We start from the raw sequence: 16,399 nt of genomic DNA, 5'->3' as shown, positions 1-16,399 counted from the left end.
GCTGGTCAGTGCGGGTTTGTGAAGAAGGGGGAGCCCAAGGCCCGCCTCAGACATAACTCGCCACTGATGTTTGCCGTGACTGTTAATCAAATTCAGGTCACCAGATTCATGGTCCAGCGTGCTAACCGCTTCCCAAGGGTTGCATACACAGGTAGCAAAACACATCATGTGCTACCGTGTAGGTTTATAGGTAATCCTATAATAGACACAGAAATATATAGGTAAATGTTTTGTTTGTCCACATACAAAAAAATGCAACATTGTAGTCCACCACATTTTAGCCCTTCAGGAGAAATGTGTCCCGGATGCATTCGTTTAAACACTTCCCGTGGACCGGTTTCCACTTTTCAACGTCTCATCAGCGGTGTTAAGCCGATAAAACAAATGCTGCTCTGTTGCCATTCGTGCAAAAGGTCCATAAGCTGATGGAGAAAAATATTTTAAATAAATAGACGTATCCTTTATTATCGATAATTATTACTCGTAATCTTCCGTGACTGGGAAAAATGAGCTTCTGTAAAGAAGCTTATAGTTTTACATTAAATAGGTCCCAAAATGCTCACTTAGGGCTCATGCCGATAATACCTCTGGCAAGCCGGCAGAAATCTTCCACAAAATGACTTCATCGTCAAATTAGATATTGGGGAACTCAAACATTGTCCCTCGTTCAAGCGTCTCGGTTGTCACGTATTTCTTCAGGGACGTCTCAATGAGTCTCAAGAATACCTCCCTGAGGGATTGAGCATAGGGATGTTTGGCCAATTCCATGAATGAGAGCTTGGCTTCAAGCCGGGAGGACACCGGAGAGAACCCGGTGGAAACGCATGCTGAATACCAGGATGATGGGCAAAGGTTGAGCGAACCGACTTGTTGCACTGCCATCTGCCGAGTGCCACGCAACCCAGAGGATTTTGGAGTTTCGCAAATCTCGGTGATCCAATAATTTAATGCACAGCCTTCAAAACGCAGTGGAACAAACGATTTCGTGTTCTAGGTTTTGGCGAATGCTGTTAACCGTCTTTGCCTCTTAATTGTATTCTAGATTTGAAGCTTTCGTGACTGCAAGGAATCATCTTCTTAGGTTTTTTCGGTAAAGTCACGTAGAAAGTAAAATAAAATAAAAACAAAAATCACGACGTTTCGGAGGCACTAAGTCCACACGGTGCCCTGCTAAAACGAGTCATGCATGGTGTAGCACTCATCCTGGGCACAGCACCAAGGGTCAGGTGGCTTCACATGGGCAAACACTTAGGCAAAGCCTTTGCCTTCGGAGTACAAAAGCCAACCATTGTCTCCTGTTGTTTCATTCCTGCGACGTTGACAAGATAGCCGCTTCGCTAGCTGTCAGTTTAAAACCCCAGAGAGGTGGCGAACCCAGCTATTGGCGTTCTGAGACGTGTATCGTAGTGGTATCATTGTGACATATCACCAGGCCATAATTCTTACCGATCATTTTTTCTGGGTCAGTAGCAGACTACAGCAAGCACGTGACTCATAGCCATGTCCATAGCGAGATGTATACTGGATGCGGTGTACCGCGGAGACCCAGCTGAAATGACATCAAACACATATAAAGATGACATGCGCATCTAATTCACGATGTCAATTGCGGTGTGATATCGGTATCACCAATATAATACAGTTCTACCCAGTTCTTCTGGAATTGCCAAGGGCATAGAATGTTCCATCGGTGGAGGGCGGGGAACGCGGTTGCTATGGAAGTAAAGGACATTTGCCACAAACCCATGAACAGAGATCAGGATCGCTCGCTCGCACCCCCAATCTACAGTTCACGTGAAGTATAAACAGCAGCGGCAGCAGCAGGGTCAACAAGTCATAAATACTGTGCCATGGCTAACAACACAACCTGCCTGTCTGCCTAAGGCACTCAAATATTAACTCAAAATATAAACATGTCCCGTGCTGCAACAGGAGAGCCGTGGATCCCTTGCGTACTTGCCAACGTCACCGATGTTAAGGGATAGGCTGCCGATTTTTTTTTAAACCCAAATGACTGTGTGCAGATTTTTTAAAGCGAATAGTGCGCCAAAGGATTTGATTTAAGACATTGCTTTTTATGCAGCGGTGCGATTAGCTTTGAAACCCAGGTGGTAAAAGGATTTAGAAATCGGCAGCCTACCGCTTAAATCAGCTGCGCTGGTAAATACACGCCTCCTTCATGCGGTTATACGCGGAGACACAGAGTGGCATCAACTTCGCACCACCGATGCGATAGATCAGCAGCATTAATACACACGACTCCGCATCGATCCCTACTCTCTACGGCTCGGATAGCCGTCCACGAACCTCGGCAGTGGTGCCTCCACGATTTTGGATTCTTAGGCAGTGCAGTAGCAAGTGGCAAAGTGGCAGGGAGAATGTGCTCACTGAAGGATTACGTGGGTGCTGAACATCAATGCAGGAAAATCAGCAGCAGCAGCAGCAGGATCACTGGGGACCTCCAGGGAGATCCCACAATGTGAGGATGATGATTCATATAGCTCAGCTGGACATTGCAGATTTTCCCTAAATGCCTTTTCTTGCTATTTGCCTATTCTTCCTGCTCCTTTTGTCTAAAAGTTCTATGATGATTTAACACTGAGTCACGAGCTCTATTTTAAGCCATGAATCAATAAGCCCTCAAAAAGCGGTTAGAACTCGCCAGCCAAATGTCCCGACACATCCAGACATCATCGCCACCTACACGTGCAGTGGGTGCGTGCGTGCGCACAGTGCACGCGAAAAAGCCAAAACGCGCCAAACACGAGCCGACACGAGCCAGCTAAAATCAGCAAAAGGTTTATTTCATGTTGTTCGGGGGCTGCAAAGGCGTCAACAGATTCTTGTAGCCATCTGTCTTTTTATAATCGATTCTTCACTTTGTTTTTAAATGGCAAAAACGAAGTTCGCGGTGATAACGTAAAACACTCCACCACACCTGCTCCCCCCCCCCCCCCCAGGTGCTGCTCCCCCCCCCCCCTGACCACCACGCAGCTCCTCCCCCTAAACTCCCCCAACACCTGCCCTACCCCCTATCAAAGACAAAGATCCCCCTTTAGCCTCTTAGGCCGCTGGGGAAAGTGCTATTAGTGAGCACCTATTAAGGCTGGCACAGTGGCACACGATGGGGTGGTGTGACCAGCACCACACTCGCCCAGCCGCCGCCCGTTACCTCCCCGCTTTCCAGTGATGTTGACCGCACACCGCGTCGGCTCGGTAACCATTTTTGGCTTAACTGACCAAGCGGGAGGCTCAGGCCTGTTTCAAAAAAACGATCTTGCCACCAGCGACAACCACTCGCACCGTTGGTCGGGAATCGAACCCCGGGTCGACGGGATCACAGCACAAGTGCGCTCACTAACAACCACTGGGACAGCGCCCCTCACAACACTCGCACTGCCACGCGCATACACACAGTCATGCCGCACACCCCACACGGACGACGCTTGCCGGCGACGGGGGGGGGGAGACGCTTGTAAGTGGGAGGCCGCGAAACCCTTGATAAACAAATCACCTAACACACGAGCAACGCATTCCCTTAAACAATATTAATAATAATGAACGTCGTCACCCCGCGAGCTGGGTATTGCCCTGCAGCTAGGTGCGGGCCCACAGTAGCCACCTTTCCCGGCTCAAAACTGTGGCATTCAGCCAGAACAAGCATTCAATAATAATAATAATTATAACAATAATGATCATACAGTAATAAGAATAATGACAATAAATATAATAAATATATGTTAATTTCTTAATCAAAAGCCACGTCTTTTCGGATGAAGATTGCGGGTGTGACGGAACAGGAGGGAGACTGGCTTTGGGCCAGAGTGGCTCTTGGTGGAGACCACGTTAAAACCAGGCCTAGACGATGAAAACCAGAATGGGTCAAGGTTTAGACTGCGTTGAAGCCACGATGGAACCAAGTTTATGTCAGAATGGCTCCGGGTTTAGAATGGGACCAGTCTGAGACCGGGGTTCAACCCGTGAATGGTTCCGAGTTGAAACCGTGTCGAGAACCAGCTGAGATTGAGTTGGCGACCAGGCAGGGAGAGAGCTGAGGACCAGCACGAGATGAGATTGAAGCTGCTTAACAAGAGCGTCGCTCGCTAACTGTGGTTTATGGTCGACGTGGCTCGACGGTGCCTCTGCTGGACAGAGGTTCCAAGATCCTCCCTCGCCCGACACCGACCACCGGCACCACTTCCCGGTGCCGTCACAATCTCGGCAGCAGTCGCCCGCTCGCTCACACGTCGCCCACCCGCCTTTCCACTCGCTCGCTCGCTCACACGAGAGTGTACGACTTGGGGTAGGCCTGCGCTCTGGTGCCCAAGGGCCCTCCGGCCTCGCCTAGAAGGGAGTCCCGCGACGCTGAGCTGACGGGAGGCAGAGAAACTAGCTGGGGCTGCATGATGGGCACCGCCGCCTGCTGTTGCTGTTGCTGCTGATGCTGTTGCTGCTGTTGCTGCTGTTGCTGCTGCTGCTGCTGCTGCTGCAGAGTGGTGGTCGGTGGAGCCTGCGGCATGGGCTGGGGCCGAGGAGGCCCACATGAGCGACGTGGTGCGGGCTGGAAGGGTCGGGTTGTGGACGCGGGTGTGGCGACGCCATGCGGCGTGTCCACCTTCAGGTAGAGAGGCAGGTTACAGTATTCGCCTAGGAGACGTGAGGAGGAGGAGGGGCAGGGAGAGGGGCCGAGGGGTCACAGGCATCAGAGAGACGATCGCACAAACCACAAAACATTCGAAACCAACATTTTGAGGCGTTGGCCAGGTGGATCAGTGATCCTAGGTTCCAATTCAGGTGTCAGCCACCTGCGATAAATCTGGATTCTCAAGTGTAGTGAGTTTATGGTCATAGCCCAATCACCAAGGACTGCACAAAAAAATATTCCATTAAATTTGGATTTACACTTCATTTGGCAAAATTTCAGCTCTGATAATTAAACACATTCGTTATGACTCTCGTGCAATGAACAACTCTGCAGTAGGTCGAGTGGGAAAGTGCTGCCTAGTGCTGTGTGGACCAGAGACGACTTGGAAAGATCTCAAGAGGCGGCACCGTGACATGCGCTTCTGTGGGCTGTTCTCCGACGCAAAGGGTTGCACTGGTCTGTGAAAAATCCCAATGAATTCTTCATCTCATTACATGAAACCCAAAGCATAATTAGGAAACATATGAAATGTAACATTCAACATTGAGTACAGTATACTCAGGACAGATACATTTTTAGGTCGAGCACATAAACATGACCACACTTGATTTGTAGCTTTCGTGACTGCAGGAATTCATACTCTTTGGTTCTATCGGTAAAGTCACGTAGATAGAAAAATGACTAATAAATCACGACGTTTCGATAGCAACACAAGCCATCGTCTTCAGGTAAAACAACACAGCAGGCGGACTGCTGAGGAAGGAGGAAATGTAGCGAGAGAGACGCCGCAAACCAGAGGCCACATACGCCTGTGGTGGGCACAACCCAAGGGAAAGTGGGCGGGGCTAAGGATGGAATTTGCAAGTCAATGCAAGATCGCAGCGCTAGCACACCTCGGCCAATCCCAGGGGGGGAGGGAAGGGAGGGGAGGGGCCGCCTGCTGTGTTGTTTCACCTGAAGACAATGGCTTGTGCTGCTATCGAAACGTCGTGATTTATTAGTTATTTTTCTATCTACGTGACTTTAACGAAAGAACTAAAGGGTACGGCCACACTTGCACAAGAGAAACGGTCAATGGTAGGCATTAAGTGGCGGCAGCACCACAACACCTTTTGTGCCAGGCTAGGTGCACTCCGAGGCCATGTGGAGTGGGATAAAGGCTTGTTGGCAGGAGGCACGCATGACAGACCCAGGTGTTACGGTTAAAAGATCAGGGTGACCTGCAGATGAACCCCTTGTATTCCCCACTGCGCCAACTCATGCATTCCCTCCCACCACCCACCCCCCAATGCTGTCTTTGTTACTTTGAGCACCGCTGCGTTGCTCCTCTGCCACCTGCGTTGCTAGAGAACAGCTGTTGGCAGCCGCCCAGTGGCATCATTCACGAGACTCCCCAGACGCCGTCACTGGCATCACAGCAAGAAATCAAACCCGGGGCCATGGATTGCCACTGGAATTGGGTGGCACAACGCCCGAGTCCACGTATCGTTACACAGTGTCAAGCGCACGCGCGCGTTAACCCTCGGCAGTCCTGGAAACGCTCGTCGCCGTCTCACCGGCGCGGTGCGGCACAGGAACGGAGATGGCGCTGCCGCTGGTGCGGAGCGTGGGCCCCCCACAGGTGCCGCCACCCCCACCGGGGCCCCCTCGCGTCACCGGCAGCAGCGAGGGCGGCGATGCCGTGAAGCGACAGATTCCCGACTCGGAGCCGGACGTGGAGCCCGACAGAGGAGTCTCCCTGATGCGTGGGCGGAGGAGGGAGACGGGAGAGCTCTGAGATTACAACTTTGATGAGGTTCGTTTCTCTTTTCGTGACGAATGTACAATCGGCGTAGGCGCCGGGCGGCGATGCGCTTTCCCACAAGCCCTCCTTGTCGCACGTGGTGATGATACTGATATTCTTTATTCTGTTAGCTGGTAGGAAATTTTGCCAAATTAAGTGAAAAAACAAACTCAACGTCATGTTAACACGAAGGTTTCCGCAATAGCTTTTTGGGCCAGGCCAAATTTGGTCAGATCAGAATCTTTATATAGACTGAAGGAATCCGATGAGCTATGAAGCTCTTTTTCACAAATGTGCAGTGAAAAAGAACTTCATAGCTCATCGGTTCATCCTATGGCCTAACCCAAACATCTATAATTACTTTTCACGGCACGGTTCATTCTTTCACTCTATGATCGTAAGCAGAGGGCACCACCACCTAATATGATGGGGGGGGGGGTGCTCCCATGTCCACACCCTCAATGTGAAATTGCATGCGTGGGATGAGACTAAGAGCAATGACTGAGCCTTAGAGGTCACGAGGTGTCGACTGTGCAATAGCTGCGAGAACTGGCAGAAGGAAGCGATGGTGAGCGAGGCCGGGTGGCATTAACAACACCGGCTGTGATGACCTCTTTAACTTGAACTTGAATGCCGCATTTTCCATGACGTTCAATACAATTTGAATATCATAAACAAAAAAAATAGAAAAACATTGATCGTTACGCAGACGAGGTCTTCCCCAATGGAATCGCTGCTGATATGACCGCTGCCATCACCCATCTACCCTCTCCCTTCCCCTCTCCTCTACCCCCCCCCTCACCCGGCAAGTCCCGTGGCCGTCGCGTCTGCACCGCCTCCCTGTGGCGGCTGCTGCCCATGCTGCTGCTTCTGCAGGTGGCAGCCGGACAGTGTCTGAGCCTGCAGCGGTGTAGCGATGGGGGTGTAGGGTGCATATGTCAAAGGTGAGAGGTCAATGACAGCAAGGGGGGTTAAAGGTCAATCAGAGGTCGACAGGCACTCCAGTCAGAGCGCTCCAGCTATGTCATCGATTTCACAAAACCACTGTAATCGCACACTTGACTGAAACATCAAAGTCTTTTAATCTCATTAACACAGCTTCAAACTCGGATTAAGCAGCCTGGGGCACAGAGTCTAGGTTTGTGCCAATAAAATTAAAGATGGGCCTTTCACAGTTACTGAAATACATTATCGGTTTTCCCATGATGCAGTTCTTCCATTTCATTTAATCTTCTTAATTTAAAACAGTTTGCACATGTTTTTGTTTTCCAATTACAATTCTGGTGTTACCTATGAACTCGATTTAAAGCTTTCGTGACTGCAGGGATTCATCTTCTTGGTTCTTTCGGTAAAGTCACGTAGAAGGGAAGTAATAAAATAATAAAAATAAAACATAATAAAACAATTCTCACGACGTTTCGGCCACAACGCAAGCAGCCATCCTCAGGCGAAGAATGAAACACCCCAAGCTTGGAGCGTATATTTAAGCTGGGTTAGAGGGGGGGGAGGTGGGAAGAAGAGCGCCTAAACAAAATAATTTGCATATCAAGAGGAATTCAGCATATGGAAAATGCGTAGGAGGTGGGCGGGGGGGGTTCCAAATCAATACTATGCCCGTGCATTATGCAGGATTAGCAGCATCAAAGGGGGGGGGGGAAGGGGGGGAGCATTAACAAAGGAAAGGAATGTTAATAGTATGTAGCTGTAGTTACTAAACAACCACGTAAAAAACTACAGTATAAACTGCATGACAAACTAAAGTATAAACTACATAGCATCATCAGTAAACTTACTATACTCTACAATAAGCTGAGTTACTAAACAGTAAGTAATACATGAAAAATTCTACGTTGTAAAAAATTATATAATATGCTTCCATCTAAACTTTATTCTCTTACATCACACGCGTCTATACCGTACTATATACTTCCATAGGCAAAACCAACATTAAATTACATACTGTATTGCTATAAACCACCCTATACCTTATACATTTTTAATATAACACTATGTATTATTCTACCCACCCTAATGTGTATCAAAATGGTTTATTACGTCCTTCCAGTGATTGCTAAGCCAGAATCCATCTTCTCGGTTAAAATTGTCTCTGTGTTTGTAAATGTGGATCGCCTCATGTACGAATCTCTCATGATAGCCAGATGGCTTGCAGAGAACCTCTGTCTTGGAGAAGTCAATGTCATGTGAGCCCACTGAGTTGTAACAGTGATCTGCCACGGCTGAGGTGTTTGTCCTACAGTGTTTCAGGTCAGCTTTATGTTCACGGATGCGGTCCGAGACATGTCGTTTGGTTTCCCCAATGTAACTGCTACCACAGAGGCAACTTAGTTTGTAGACACCAGGGTACTGTATGTCTGGAACCACATCTTTTACAGACGGTACCAGATCACGGATTTTATGTACTGTGTTGAATCGGACCTGGATCTTGTGTTTAATCAGGATTTTGGAGATCTTTTTTGTGACCCCAGCAATGTAGGGTAAGGTGATGGTCTTGAAAGGCTCCTCAACAGGATCTTTCTTGGTGGTTGGAGTGATGGCTTTGCGGATTGTGTAGTCGGAGTAACCATTAGCCTTAAGAGCTTGGCGTACGTGTTTGAGTTCACTGGAAATGTGTTCATGGTCGGAGATGCATTGGGCTCTATGATATAGAGTCTTGATGAGAGAATTCTTCTGGGATGGATGGTGGTGGGAATCCGGTTTTAGATAAGCATCCGTGTGGGTGGCTTTCCTGTAGACAGAGTGGCTCATTGAACCATCAGGTCTCCTTTTGATTAGGACATCCAAAAAGGGTAGCCTCTACGGGGAGGGTTTCCACATAACTTTGAGATCCTTCAACAAGCTCCGGGACAAGAAGGCTCAGCTAATCGAGTCTCTCACCTTTCTGAAGAGATGCCGCGACTCTAAGGTAATACCGAACGCATTTACACTAACATCTGCTGCTGTAACTTCTTCTAATGCGAAACGAATTCTGTCTAGAACTAGCTTAGCTCTTATCTCAGAGAAAATCAGACTTACGCGCACCGAACTAGATCAGTTAGACAAGACACTCTACAAATCACACTTATCCTTGAGTGCAACAATGTCCACATCGGATTGGGAACATGTGGAAAAAATGACTGCCTCTTCAGCTGCCGCTATGTCGACTAAATGTAAGGACAACTTGATTTCCAAATTCAACCGCCTCTCAAACAAGAAACCGGACCCACACATTGAAAAGCTAGATGTTAACAAAGTCGTAATTAATCGCAGTAACAGTCCTATTTCTGAAGGTTTGAAATCCGTTTTAGCTAAAGGACTAAACTTTGCAGTCACACCTAGACACATACCAGTTAATGATATAATTGCTCGAGTAGATGTAGCTCTCAAGGGCTTGAGTCACATCGCTGCAGACGTAGCAAGATCGGAAATCTCTGTAACCCTCAAAAACGCTAAGATGCCAGCTAGCAACATCAGCAAAGATGAGCGTTTTGAATTAGCTCAATTAAAAAAGAGGGATGACATTGTCATCCTCTCAGCCGACAAAGGCAATGCCACTGTCATCATGGACAAAATAGAATACAACAACAAAATTCAAGAACTACTCACCGATGGCAGCTATACAAAAATAAAAAGAGACCCCACCAACAGCCTCGTCTCCAAAACCAACAACATCATTTCTGCTTCAACCGCATTAATTGATCAGACCAAACAGTTCTCGTTGAAACCTTCTGCAGCCAGGCCACCAAGATTGTACGGCTTGCCAAAGATACATAAAGAAGATACACCTCTTCGTCCCATTGTCTCTACTATCAACTCCCCGACTTACAAACTGGCTCGTTTTTTGTCCGAAATCCTACGGCCTTTCACTGGAAAAACCACCTCTGCAGTACTAAACTCTACTGACCTGGTATCAACAATCAAGGGGATTGCCCTGTCCCCAGACGACCTGCTTGTCAGTTTTGATGTGGTTTCCTTGTTCACCAAGGTGCCTGTGCCTGACACCATCGCAATCATTGAAGACTTGGTTCATCAAGGACTGAATGCTGGGGTACCCCCCCTGGTGAGACACTGCTTAACCAATACATACTTCACCTGGAATGGAACCTTCTACAAGCAAATTGAGGGCACCCCAATGGGCTCCCCCTTATCTCCGGTTGTAGCCAACATCTTCATGGAGAAATTTGAGACGGACGCCATCCAGACTGCGACTCTACGCCCGACCTTATGGAAGAGGTACGTAGACGACACTTTTGTCATCTGGCCACATGGCCGGCCTGCTCTAGACCAATTTCTCGACCATATCAATTCCATACACCCAGCCATCAGATTCACCATGGAAGTCGAAAATGATGGCAAGCTACCCTTTTTGGATGTCCTAATCAAAAGGAGACCTGATGGTTCAATGAGCCACTCTGTCTACAGGAAAGCCACCCACACGGATGCTTATCTAAAACCGGATTCCCACCACCATCCATCCCAGAAGAATTCTCTCATCAAGACTCTATATCATAGAGCCCAATGCATCTCCGACCATGAACACATTTCCAGTGAACTCAAACACGTACGCCAAGCTCTTAAGGCTAATGGTTACTCCGACTACACAATCCGCAAAGCCATCACTCCAACCACCAAGAAAGATCCTGTTGAGGAGCCTTTCAAGACCATCACCTTACCCTACATTGCTGGGGTCACAAAAAAGATTTCCAAAATCCTGATTAAACACAAGATCCAGGTCCGATTCAACACAGTACATAAAATCCGTGATCTGGTACCGTCTGTTAAAGATGTGGTTCCAGACATACAGTACCCTGGTGTCTACAAACTAAGTTGCCTCTGTGGTAGCAGTTACATTGGGGAAACCAAACGACATGTCTCGGACCGCATCCGTGAACATAAAGCTGACCTGAAACACTGTAGGACAAACACCTCAGCCGTGGCAGATCACTGTTACAACTCAGTGGGCTCACATGACATTGACTTCTCCAAGACAGAGGTTCTCTGCAAGCCATCTGGCTATCATGAGAGATTCGTACATGAGGCGATCCACATTTACAAACACAGAGACAATTTTAACCGAGAAGATGGATTCTGGCTTAGCAATCACTGGAAGGACGTAATAAACCATTTTGATACACATTAGGGTGGGTAGAATAATACATAGTGTTATATTAAAAATGTATAAGGTATAGGGTGGTTTATAGCAATACAGTATGTAATTTAATGTTGGTTTTGCCTATGGAAGTATATAGTACGGTATAGACGCGTGTGATGTAAGAGAATAAAGTTTAGATGGAAGCATATTATATAATTTTTTACAACGTAGAATTTTTCATGTATTACTTACTGTTTAGTAACTCAGCTTATTGTAGAGTATAGTAAGTTAACTGATGATGCTATGTAGTTTATACTTTAGTTTGTCATGCAGTTTATACTGTAGTTTTTTACGTGGTTGTTTAGTAACTACAGCTACATACTATTAACATTCCTTTCCTTTGTTAATGCTCCCCCCCTTCCCCCCCCCCTTTGATGCTGCTAATCCTGCATAATGCACGGGCATAGTATTGATTTGGAACCCCCCCCGCCCACCTCCTACGCATTTTCCATATGCTGAATTCCTCTTGATATGCAAATTATTTTGTTTAGGCGCTCTTCTTCCCACCTCCCCCCCCTCTAACCCAGCTTAAATATACGCTCCAAGCTTGGGGTGTTTCATTCTTCGCCTGAGGATGGCTGCTTGCGTTGTGGCCGAAACGTCGTGAGAATTGTTTTATTATGTTTTATTTTTATTATTTTATTACTTCCCTTCTACGTGACTTTACCGAAAGAACCAAGAAGACCTATGAACTCCATAACAGGTTTTTTGGGTTAGATCGCGTACATTTATAAATGTGTCATTAAACCCGCTACTACCCAACACAGACAATTAGTAAGGTTTGTTACGTAAACAGAACATGCCAATTCGTTACTAGTCCAGTGTTAATGAATGGAGCCCCAGTCTTTAACTAGGACACGAGGTCCCTAGCACAAAGGCGTATCGGCCCCTCCACCCGATACCCTGAGGATGTATAGCCTCGGGGCATGCGTGTCCTACTCACTGGGACCACTTCCTCTAGATATCAGCCCTCCGGCTCGGGGCACCTAGGGGAGGCTAGCTGATCCGACCCAGCCAAGGTCATCGGGTCCCGGCCACTGGCCCACTCAGTCCTGGCCCTCAGAAGGACGGCGGGTCCGGGGGTTCCCAGGGTCCTAGTCTAAGCTGGCTTTTCGGGTCTTCAGCTTGACGACTGGCAAACCCGTCCAGGGGTCCGCCTTATATACAGCTCCCAAGGTCACTCCGCCCCTGGCCACGCCTACTCTCTGGAACCTTCTGGAGGGACCTGGACTATTGCGCAATCCCCCAGCCCCCACTGGGGGCCTGGGGTGTGTACCTCCGGTTCCCAACTGCCCTCTGGGTTCCCAGGCCTAACGGCGTTACTTGATACAGGCCGTACTCGCTGTCGCCCCCTGTTGACCCGTGGCTGGCGCTACACCAGGTAAGTAGCGGTGACCGCGTATAACGCCATCAACACCCACTACACTAGTGCAGCACACAGGTGTGTTGGCGGGTTTAACGACACATTTGTATATTTATTGATTGTGTTCACGTTTACGGTGACTTTCAGACCGCATTCCATTCTCCTTCTCTCCCCCCTCCTCCGTTCCGAGCATAGATGGACTCGTCCATCTGAGCAACCGCTAGTCGCTGTCCGTGGTGCTAACGTTAAGAAGAAACCGCCACTTTTTTCAAAAATGTTCTTTCTGTGGTTTTCACACCTGATGATGATTGCTTGTGTTGCAATCAAAACGTCGTGAGAATTTTGTTTTATTTTTATTATTTTATTATTTCCCTTCTACGTGACTTTACCGAAAGAACCAAGAATACCTATGAACTGATCAATTCTAAAACTTTTCGGTTGCCAACTTTATTAAAATCCCCAGGTATCCCTCCCCCCCCCCCACCAAGACCCGCTGTGGCGTCGGCACCACCCCTCAAAACATTTGAGCCACCAGCTGCCACTGCTCGCTTTTGTTACCGACAATTCAGCCCCCCATTCGTGCAGCACCCCCCCCCACCTCAAGAGGGGGGCCTGGGGTGAACGCCCCACCCCCCTGCCCACCCCCCTGCCCACCCAACCCTGGCGACGGTACGACCCAAACCTGTGCCCTCTTCCCCACCGCGTGCGTAACATATTCTTGGAGTAAGTGCTGGTAAAAAGCACCTATGAAGGCCGGAACGGCACAAGAGGGGGTGGGTGGCCAGCACCACGCCCGGCCACCTTTGTCTACCTAGTGGCGATGCTTACGCATTGCACCAAGTAGTCATTTGAGGCTGAGTCGACCTAGGGGATCCCCAGGACTGCTTCAAATAATTGTTACTGGTGTTGGCTGTGAGCTCGAACTCGGGTCACCGGGTTCGCAGCGCAGCGCGCTAACCGCTCCACTACCGCTCCCCATGCACGCACGTACACACGCGCACAGGCACACACGCACGCCACGACTCCGTCACCACCGCCGCGACCTCGGCGTTCACCTGCGGCGGCGGCGGTGGCGCCGGCAGCGGTGAGGAGGAGGCCCGCGAGGACGAGCGGTCGCTCACGAAGCACTCGGTGATCTGGAAGGTGGCGTCGCGAAGCTGCTCCTCCATGCGCGCGTGCTCGTAGGCGCGCGCCAGCTCCTCGTACGTGGACGAGGCGCTCTCCGACACCAGGCTGCTGCGGCCCTTGTCTGGTGGTAGGATTGGGGGGTTTACCCACAGCGCCGGTGGGAGTCGGCAGAAGGGGGGGGAGGGTGCTCGTGTTAATGCGAGATGGTCACCGCCACGGTGCTGCCAGGGCTCGCGTTCTTACTCGAGGCGTTGTATGGACTCCCAAGTGCAGCGGTGGCCAACTGGCGTCTCCACCACACGCGGCTCTATCGAAGGGGCATGACGGTAGCAGGGAATAATAAATGTCTCCCGTGCTGTGCCGAAAACTGAATTATACATACACTTATATGTACACTTTGCTCTTTGTAGAACTCATGTGGTACTCTTTGGCTCTTGGTCTGATACACGTTGGCCACCGCTACCCTAGCGTGTACCTTTATCGAGTCTCAATACACCCTCATCTGACAGCGGTCATCTGGTCTCCGTACATAGAGAATGCCCACCTGGTCTCTGTCTGCCTGTGACCACATCGCTCGCAATGTGCCCGAAATTGTCAGAGCTAAGGCAAGCCAGGATCTAATCTAAGCAGGAAGGTTGAACCCGGACAGCGCTTGGATGGACGACCATCACGCGCGCAGCTTGTGATCAGCTCCAGACTAAGGGGTGACATGGTGAGCAGCAGAGGGTAGTGATTTAAACGCCATTGCTGTCCTGTACTCCTGCGGCTACTCTCACCGCATCCATGACTCACACCGACCAGTGTGGTGAAGGTCAAACAAACCCCCATGACCTGCACAACAAGACGAGGCCCTCATCCAGTCGGGAACTGACAGAAGAGCTGTCCCATCTCGGCATTGCTATTGGTTACCTGACCATGCTGTTTCTTCCTTGCTCTCCTGGTAAATGTAATTCTATAACCTCACCAAGCGTACCTCTCTGATCTCTGCAGCTGCTGCTCTTTCGACCGCAAGGGGTATGGGGCGTTGCTGGTAACGCGGCTTAGATCTTAGCGGGAGGCGCTCTCCCATCACGTGGGGTGGACCCCGTTACGGCTCACAATGGCCGACTCCGCCATTGTTCTCATGGTGGGGGGGGGGGGCTTCTGAGAATCAATTTCACTCGGCTTTGATTTAACCGTGCACGTGGCTACCCACCCTTGCTATATATATATAATCCTCATCTGGTCCCTCTCTTAAAGTTATTGATCTCGTCTCTCTGGATCTGCCGGCCTTTGCCGTCGGCTCCAGCACCGCCGCGTCCTCACCCGTGTCCTGCGACGGCGTCACGCTGTGGCTGTCACTCTCCCCCGCGGCGGCGCCACCCCCGCCATGCCCAGCGCCACCCCCGACACCAACGCCGCCGCCACCAATGCCACCACCGTGTGGAGTGTGGCCCCGGCTCAGCGTGGTGCCCAGCGTCCACTGACTCACGCAGCGCGGGCGAACCACGCCGCCTCGCCTCGCCGACGGGTCTGCCAAGCACGAGGCACACGCGCACGCAGGCATGAGTACGCGGGCGGGCATGCGGGCACAAAAGCGCATGAGGGCACCATCGGAGCAATATGTTACGGGCAGCTCTGGCAACGCTGTCTGGCTACCATTTGTCGCCATATCCAGCAATTGTGGATGGACAATGGTCTGAAATATCCAATGTCCTCTCCTCTTCTTGTAAAAACATTCACATTCAGCCTGAAATAGTCACTCAACGTTTGTTGCTTTGTGACTCTATGGTAACAGAGAGGCAGTTGCAGCAAACGGTTAGTCCCTCTCCGTTAAAACTTTTTGCCCGCTTCCTCGGTCACATCACACCCTCTCAAAAATACAACCTCACGTTTCAGGAAATTTGTTTAACAGATTGTAGTTTTGCTGCTGCCCCTCCTTGCACTGCTTTTGCGTCTCGGACTATGAGCATAATGTTAGATGACCATCGTTCATTTTACCCGTGGTAGTGCTATGAAGATGACGACGATAGTAGAATGATCGTTTCCATTTAACTTTTTTTTATCAAGTGGCGCTCACTCGTGGAAGGTCTCGCACCCATGGCACATGCATCCATTCCCCCGGCGCCACCGCCGACTCCACTGCCGCCGCCACCGCCGCCACTGACGCCACCGACACCACCGCTGGCTCCCCCGTGGAGCCTGGGCAGCGTGTGATGCGCGCTGGCGTTCGCGTGCGAGCACCGCCGGGCCCTCGTGCCCAGGAACACCCCCCCACCTCCTCCGCTGCCCACGCCGCCCACGCCGCCCCCGATGCCCCCGACGCCGATCCCCCCGCCGGCTCCCAGCGCG

General features: G+C 50.0%; 1 protein-coding gene across 1 annotated transcript; it reads right to left on the bottom strand.

Moving 5' to 3' along the window:
- Nucleotides 1-3,017: 3,017 nt before the first annotated feature.
- Nucleotides 3,018-16,376, bottom strand: LOC144932669 (uncharacterized). Its single transcript, XM_078856981.1, has 6 exons — nucleotides 16,146-16,376; nucleotides 15,374-15,580; nucleotides 13,996-14,189; nucleotides 7,231-7,328; nucleotides 6,202-6,383; nucleotides 3,018-4,647 (listed from the first exon to the last, which is right to left on the bottom strand). The coding sequence occupies exons 1-6, from the start codon at nucleotides 16,162-16,164 to the stop codon at nucleotides 4,280-4,282; spliced, it is 1,068 nt and encodes a 355-aa protein (XP_078713107.1). The 5' UTR covers nucleotides 16,165-16,376; the 3' UTR covers nucleotides 3,018-4,279.
- Between the last annotated feature and the right edge of the window lie 23 nt (nucleotides 16,377-16,399).

The sequence above is a fragment of the Lampetra fluviatilis genome, chromosome 5, assembly GCF_964198595.1.
Source record: "Lampetra fluviatilis chromosome 5, kcLamFluv1.1, whole genome shotgun sequence".
Lineage (NCBI taxonomy): Eukaryota > Metazoa > Chordata > Hyperoartia > Petromyzontiformes > Petromyzontidae > Lampetra > Lampetra fluviatilis.
Note: the sequence above shows the minus strand (reverse complement) of the source record. Positions and strands in the feature narration are given on the sequence as shown.

Excerpts from the sequence above, each read along its gene's own strand:
- LOC144932669 (XM_078856981.1), bottom strand. Across the intron at positions 14,190-15,373 it reads GACGCCGTCGCAGGACACGG|ACAAGGGCCGCAGCAGCCTG; the intron begins GTGAGGACGCGG and ends TCCTACCACCAG. Across the intron at positions 4,648-6,201 it reads TCCTGTGCCGCACCGCGCCG|GCGAATACTGTAACCTGCCT; the intron begins GTGAGACGGCGA and ends CACGTCTCCTAG.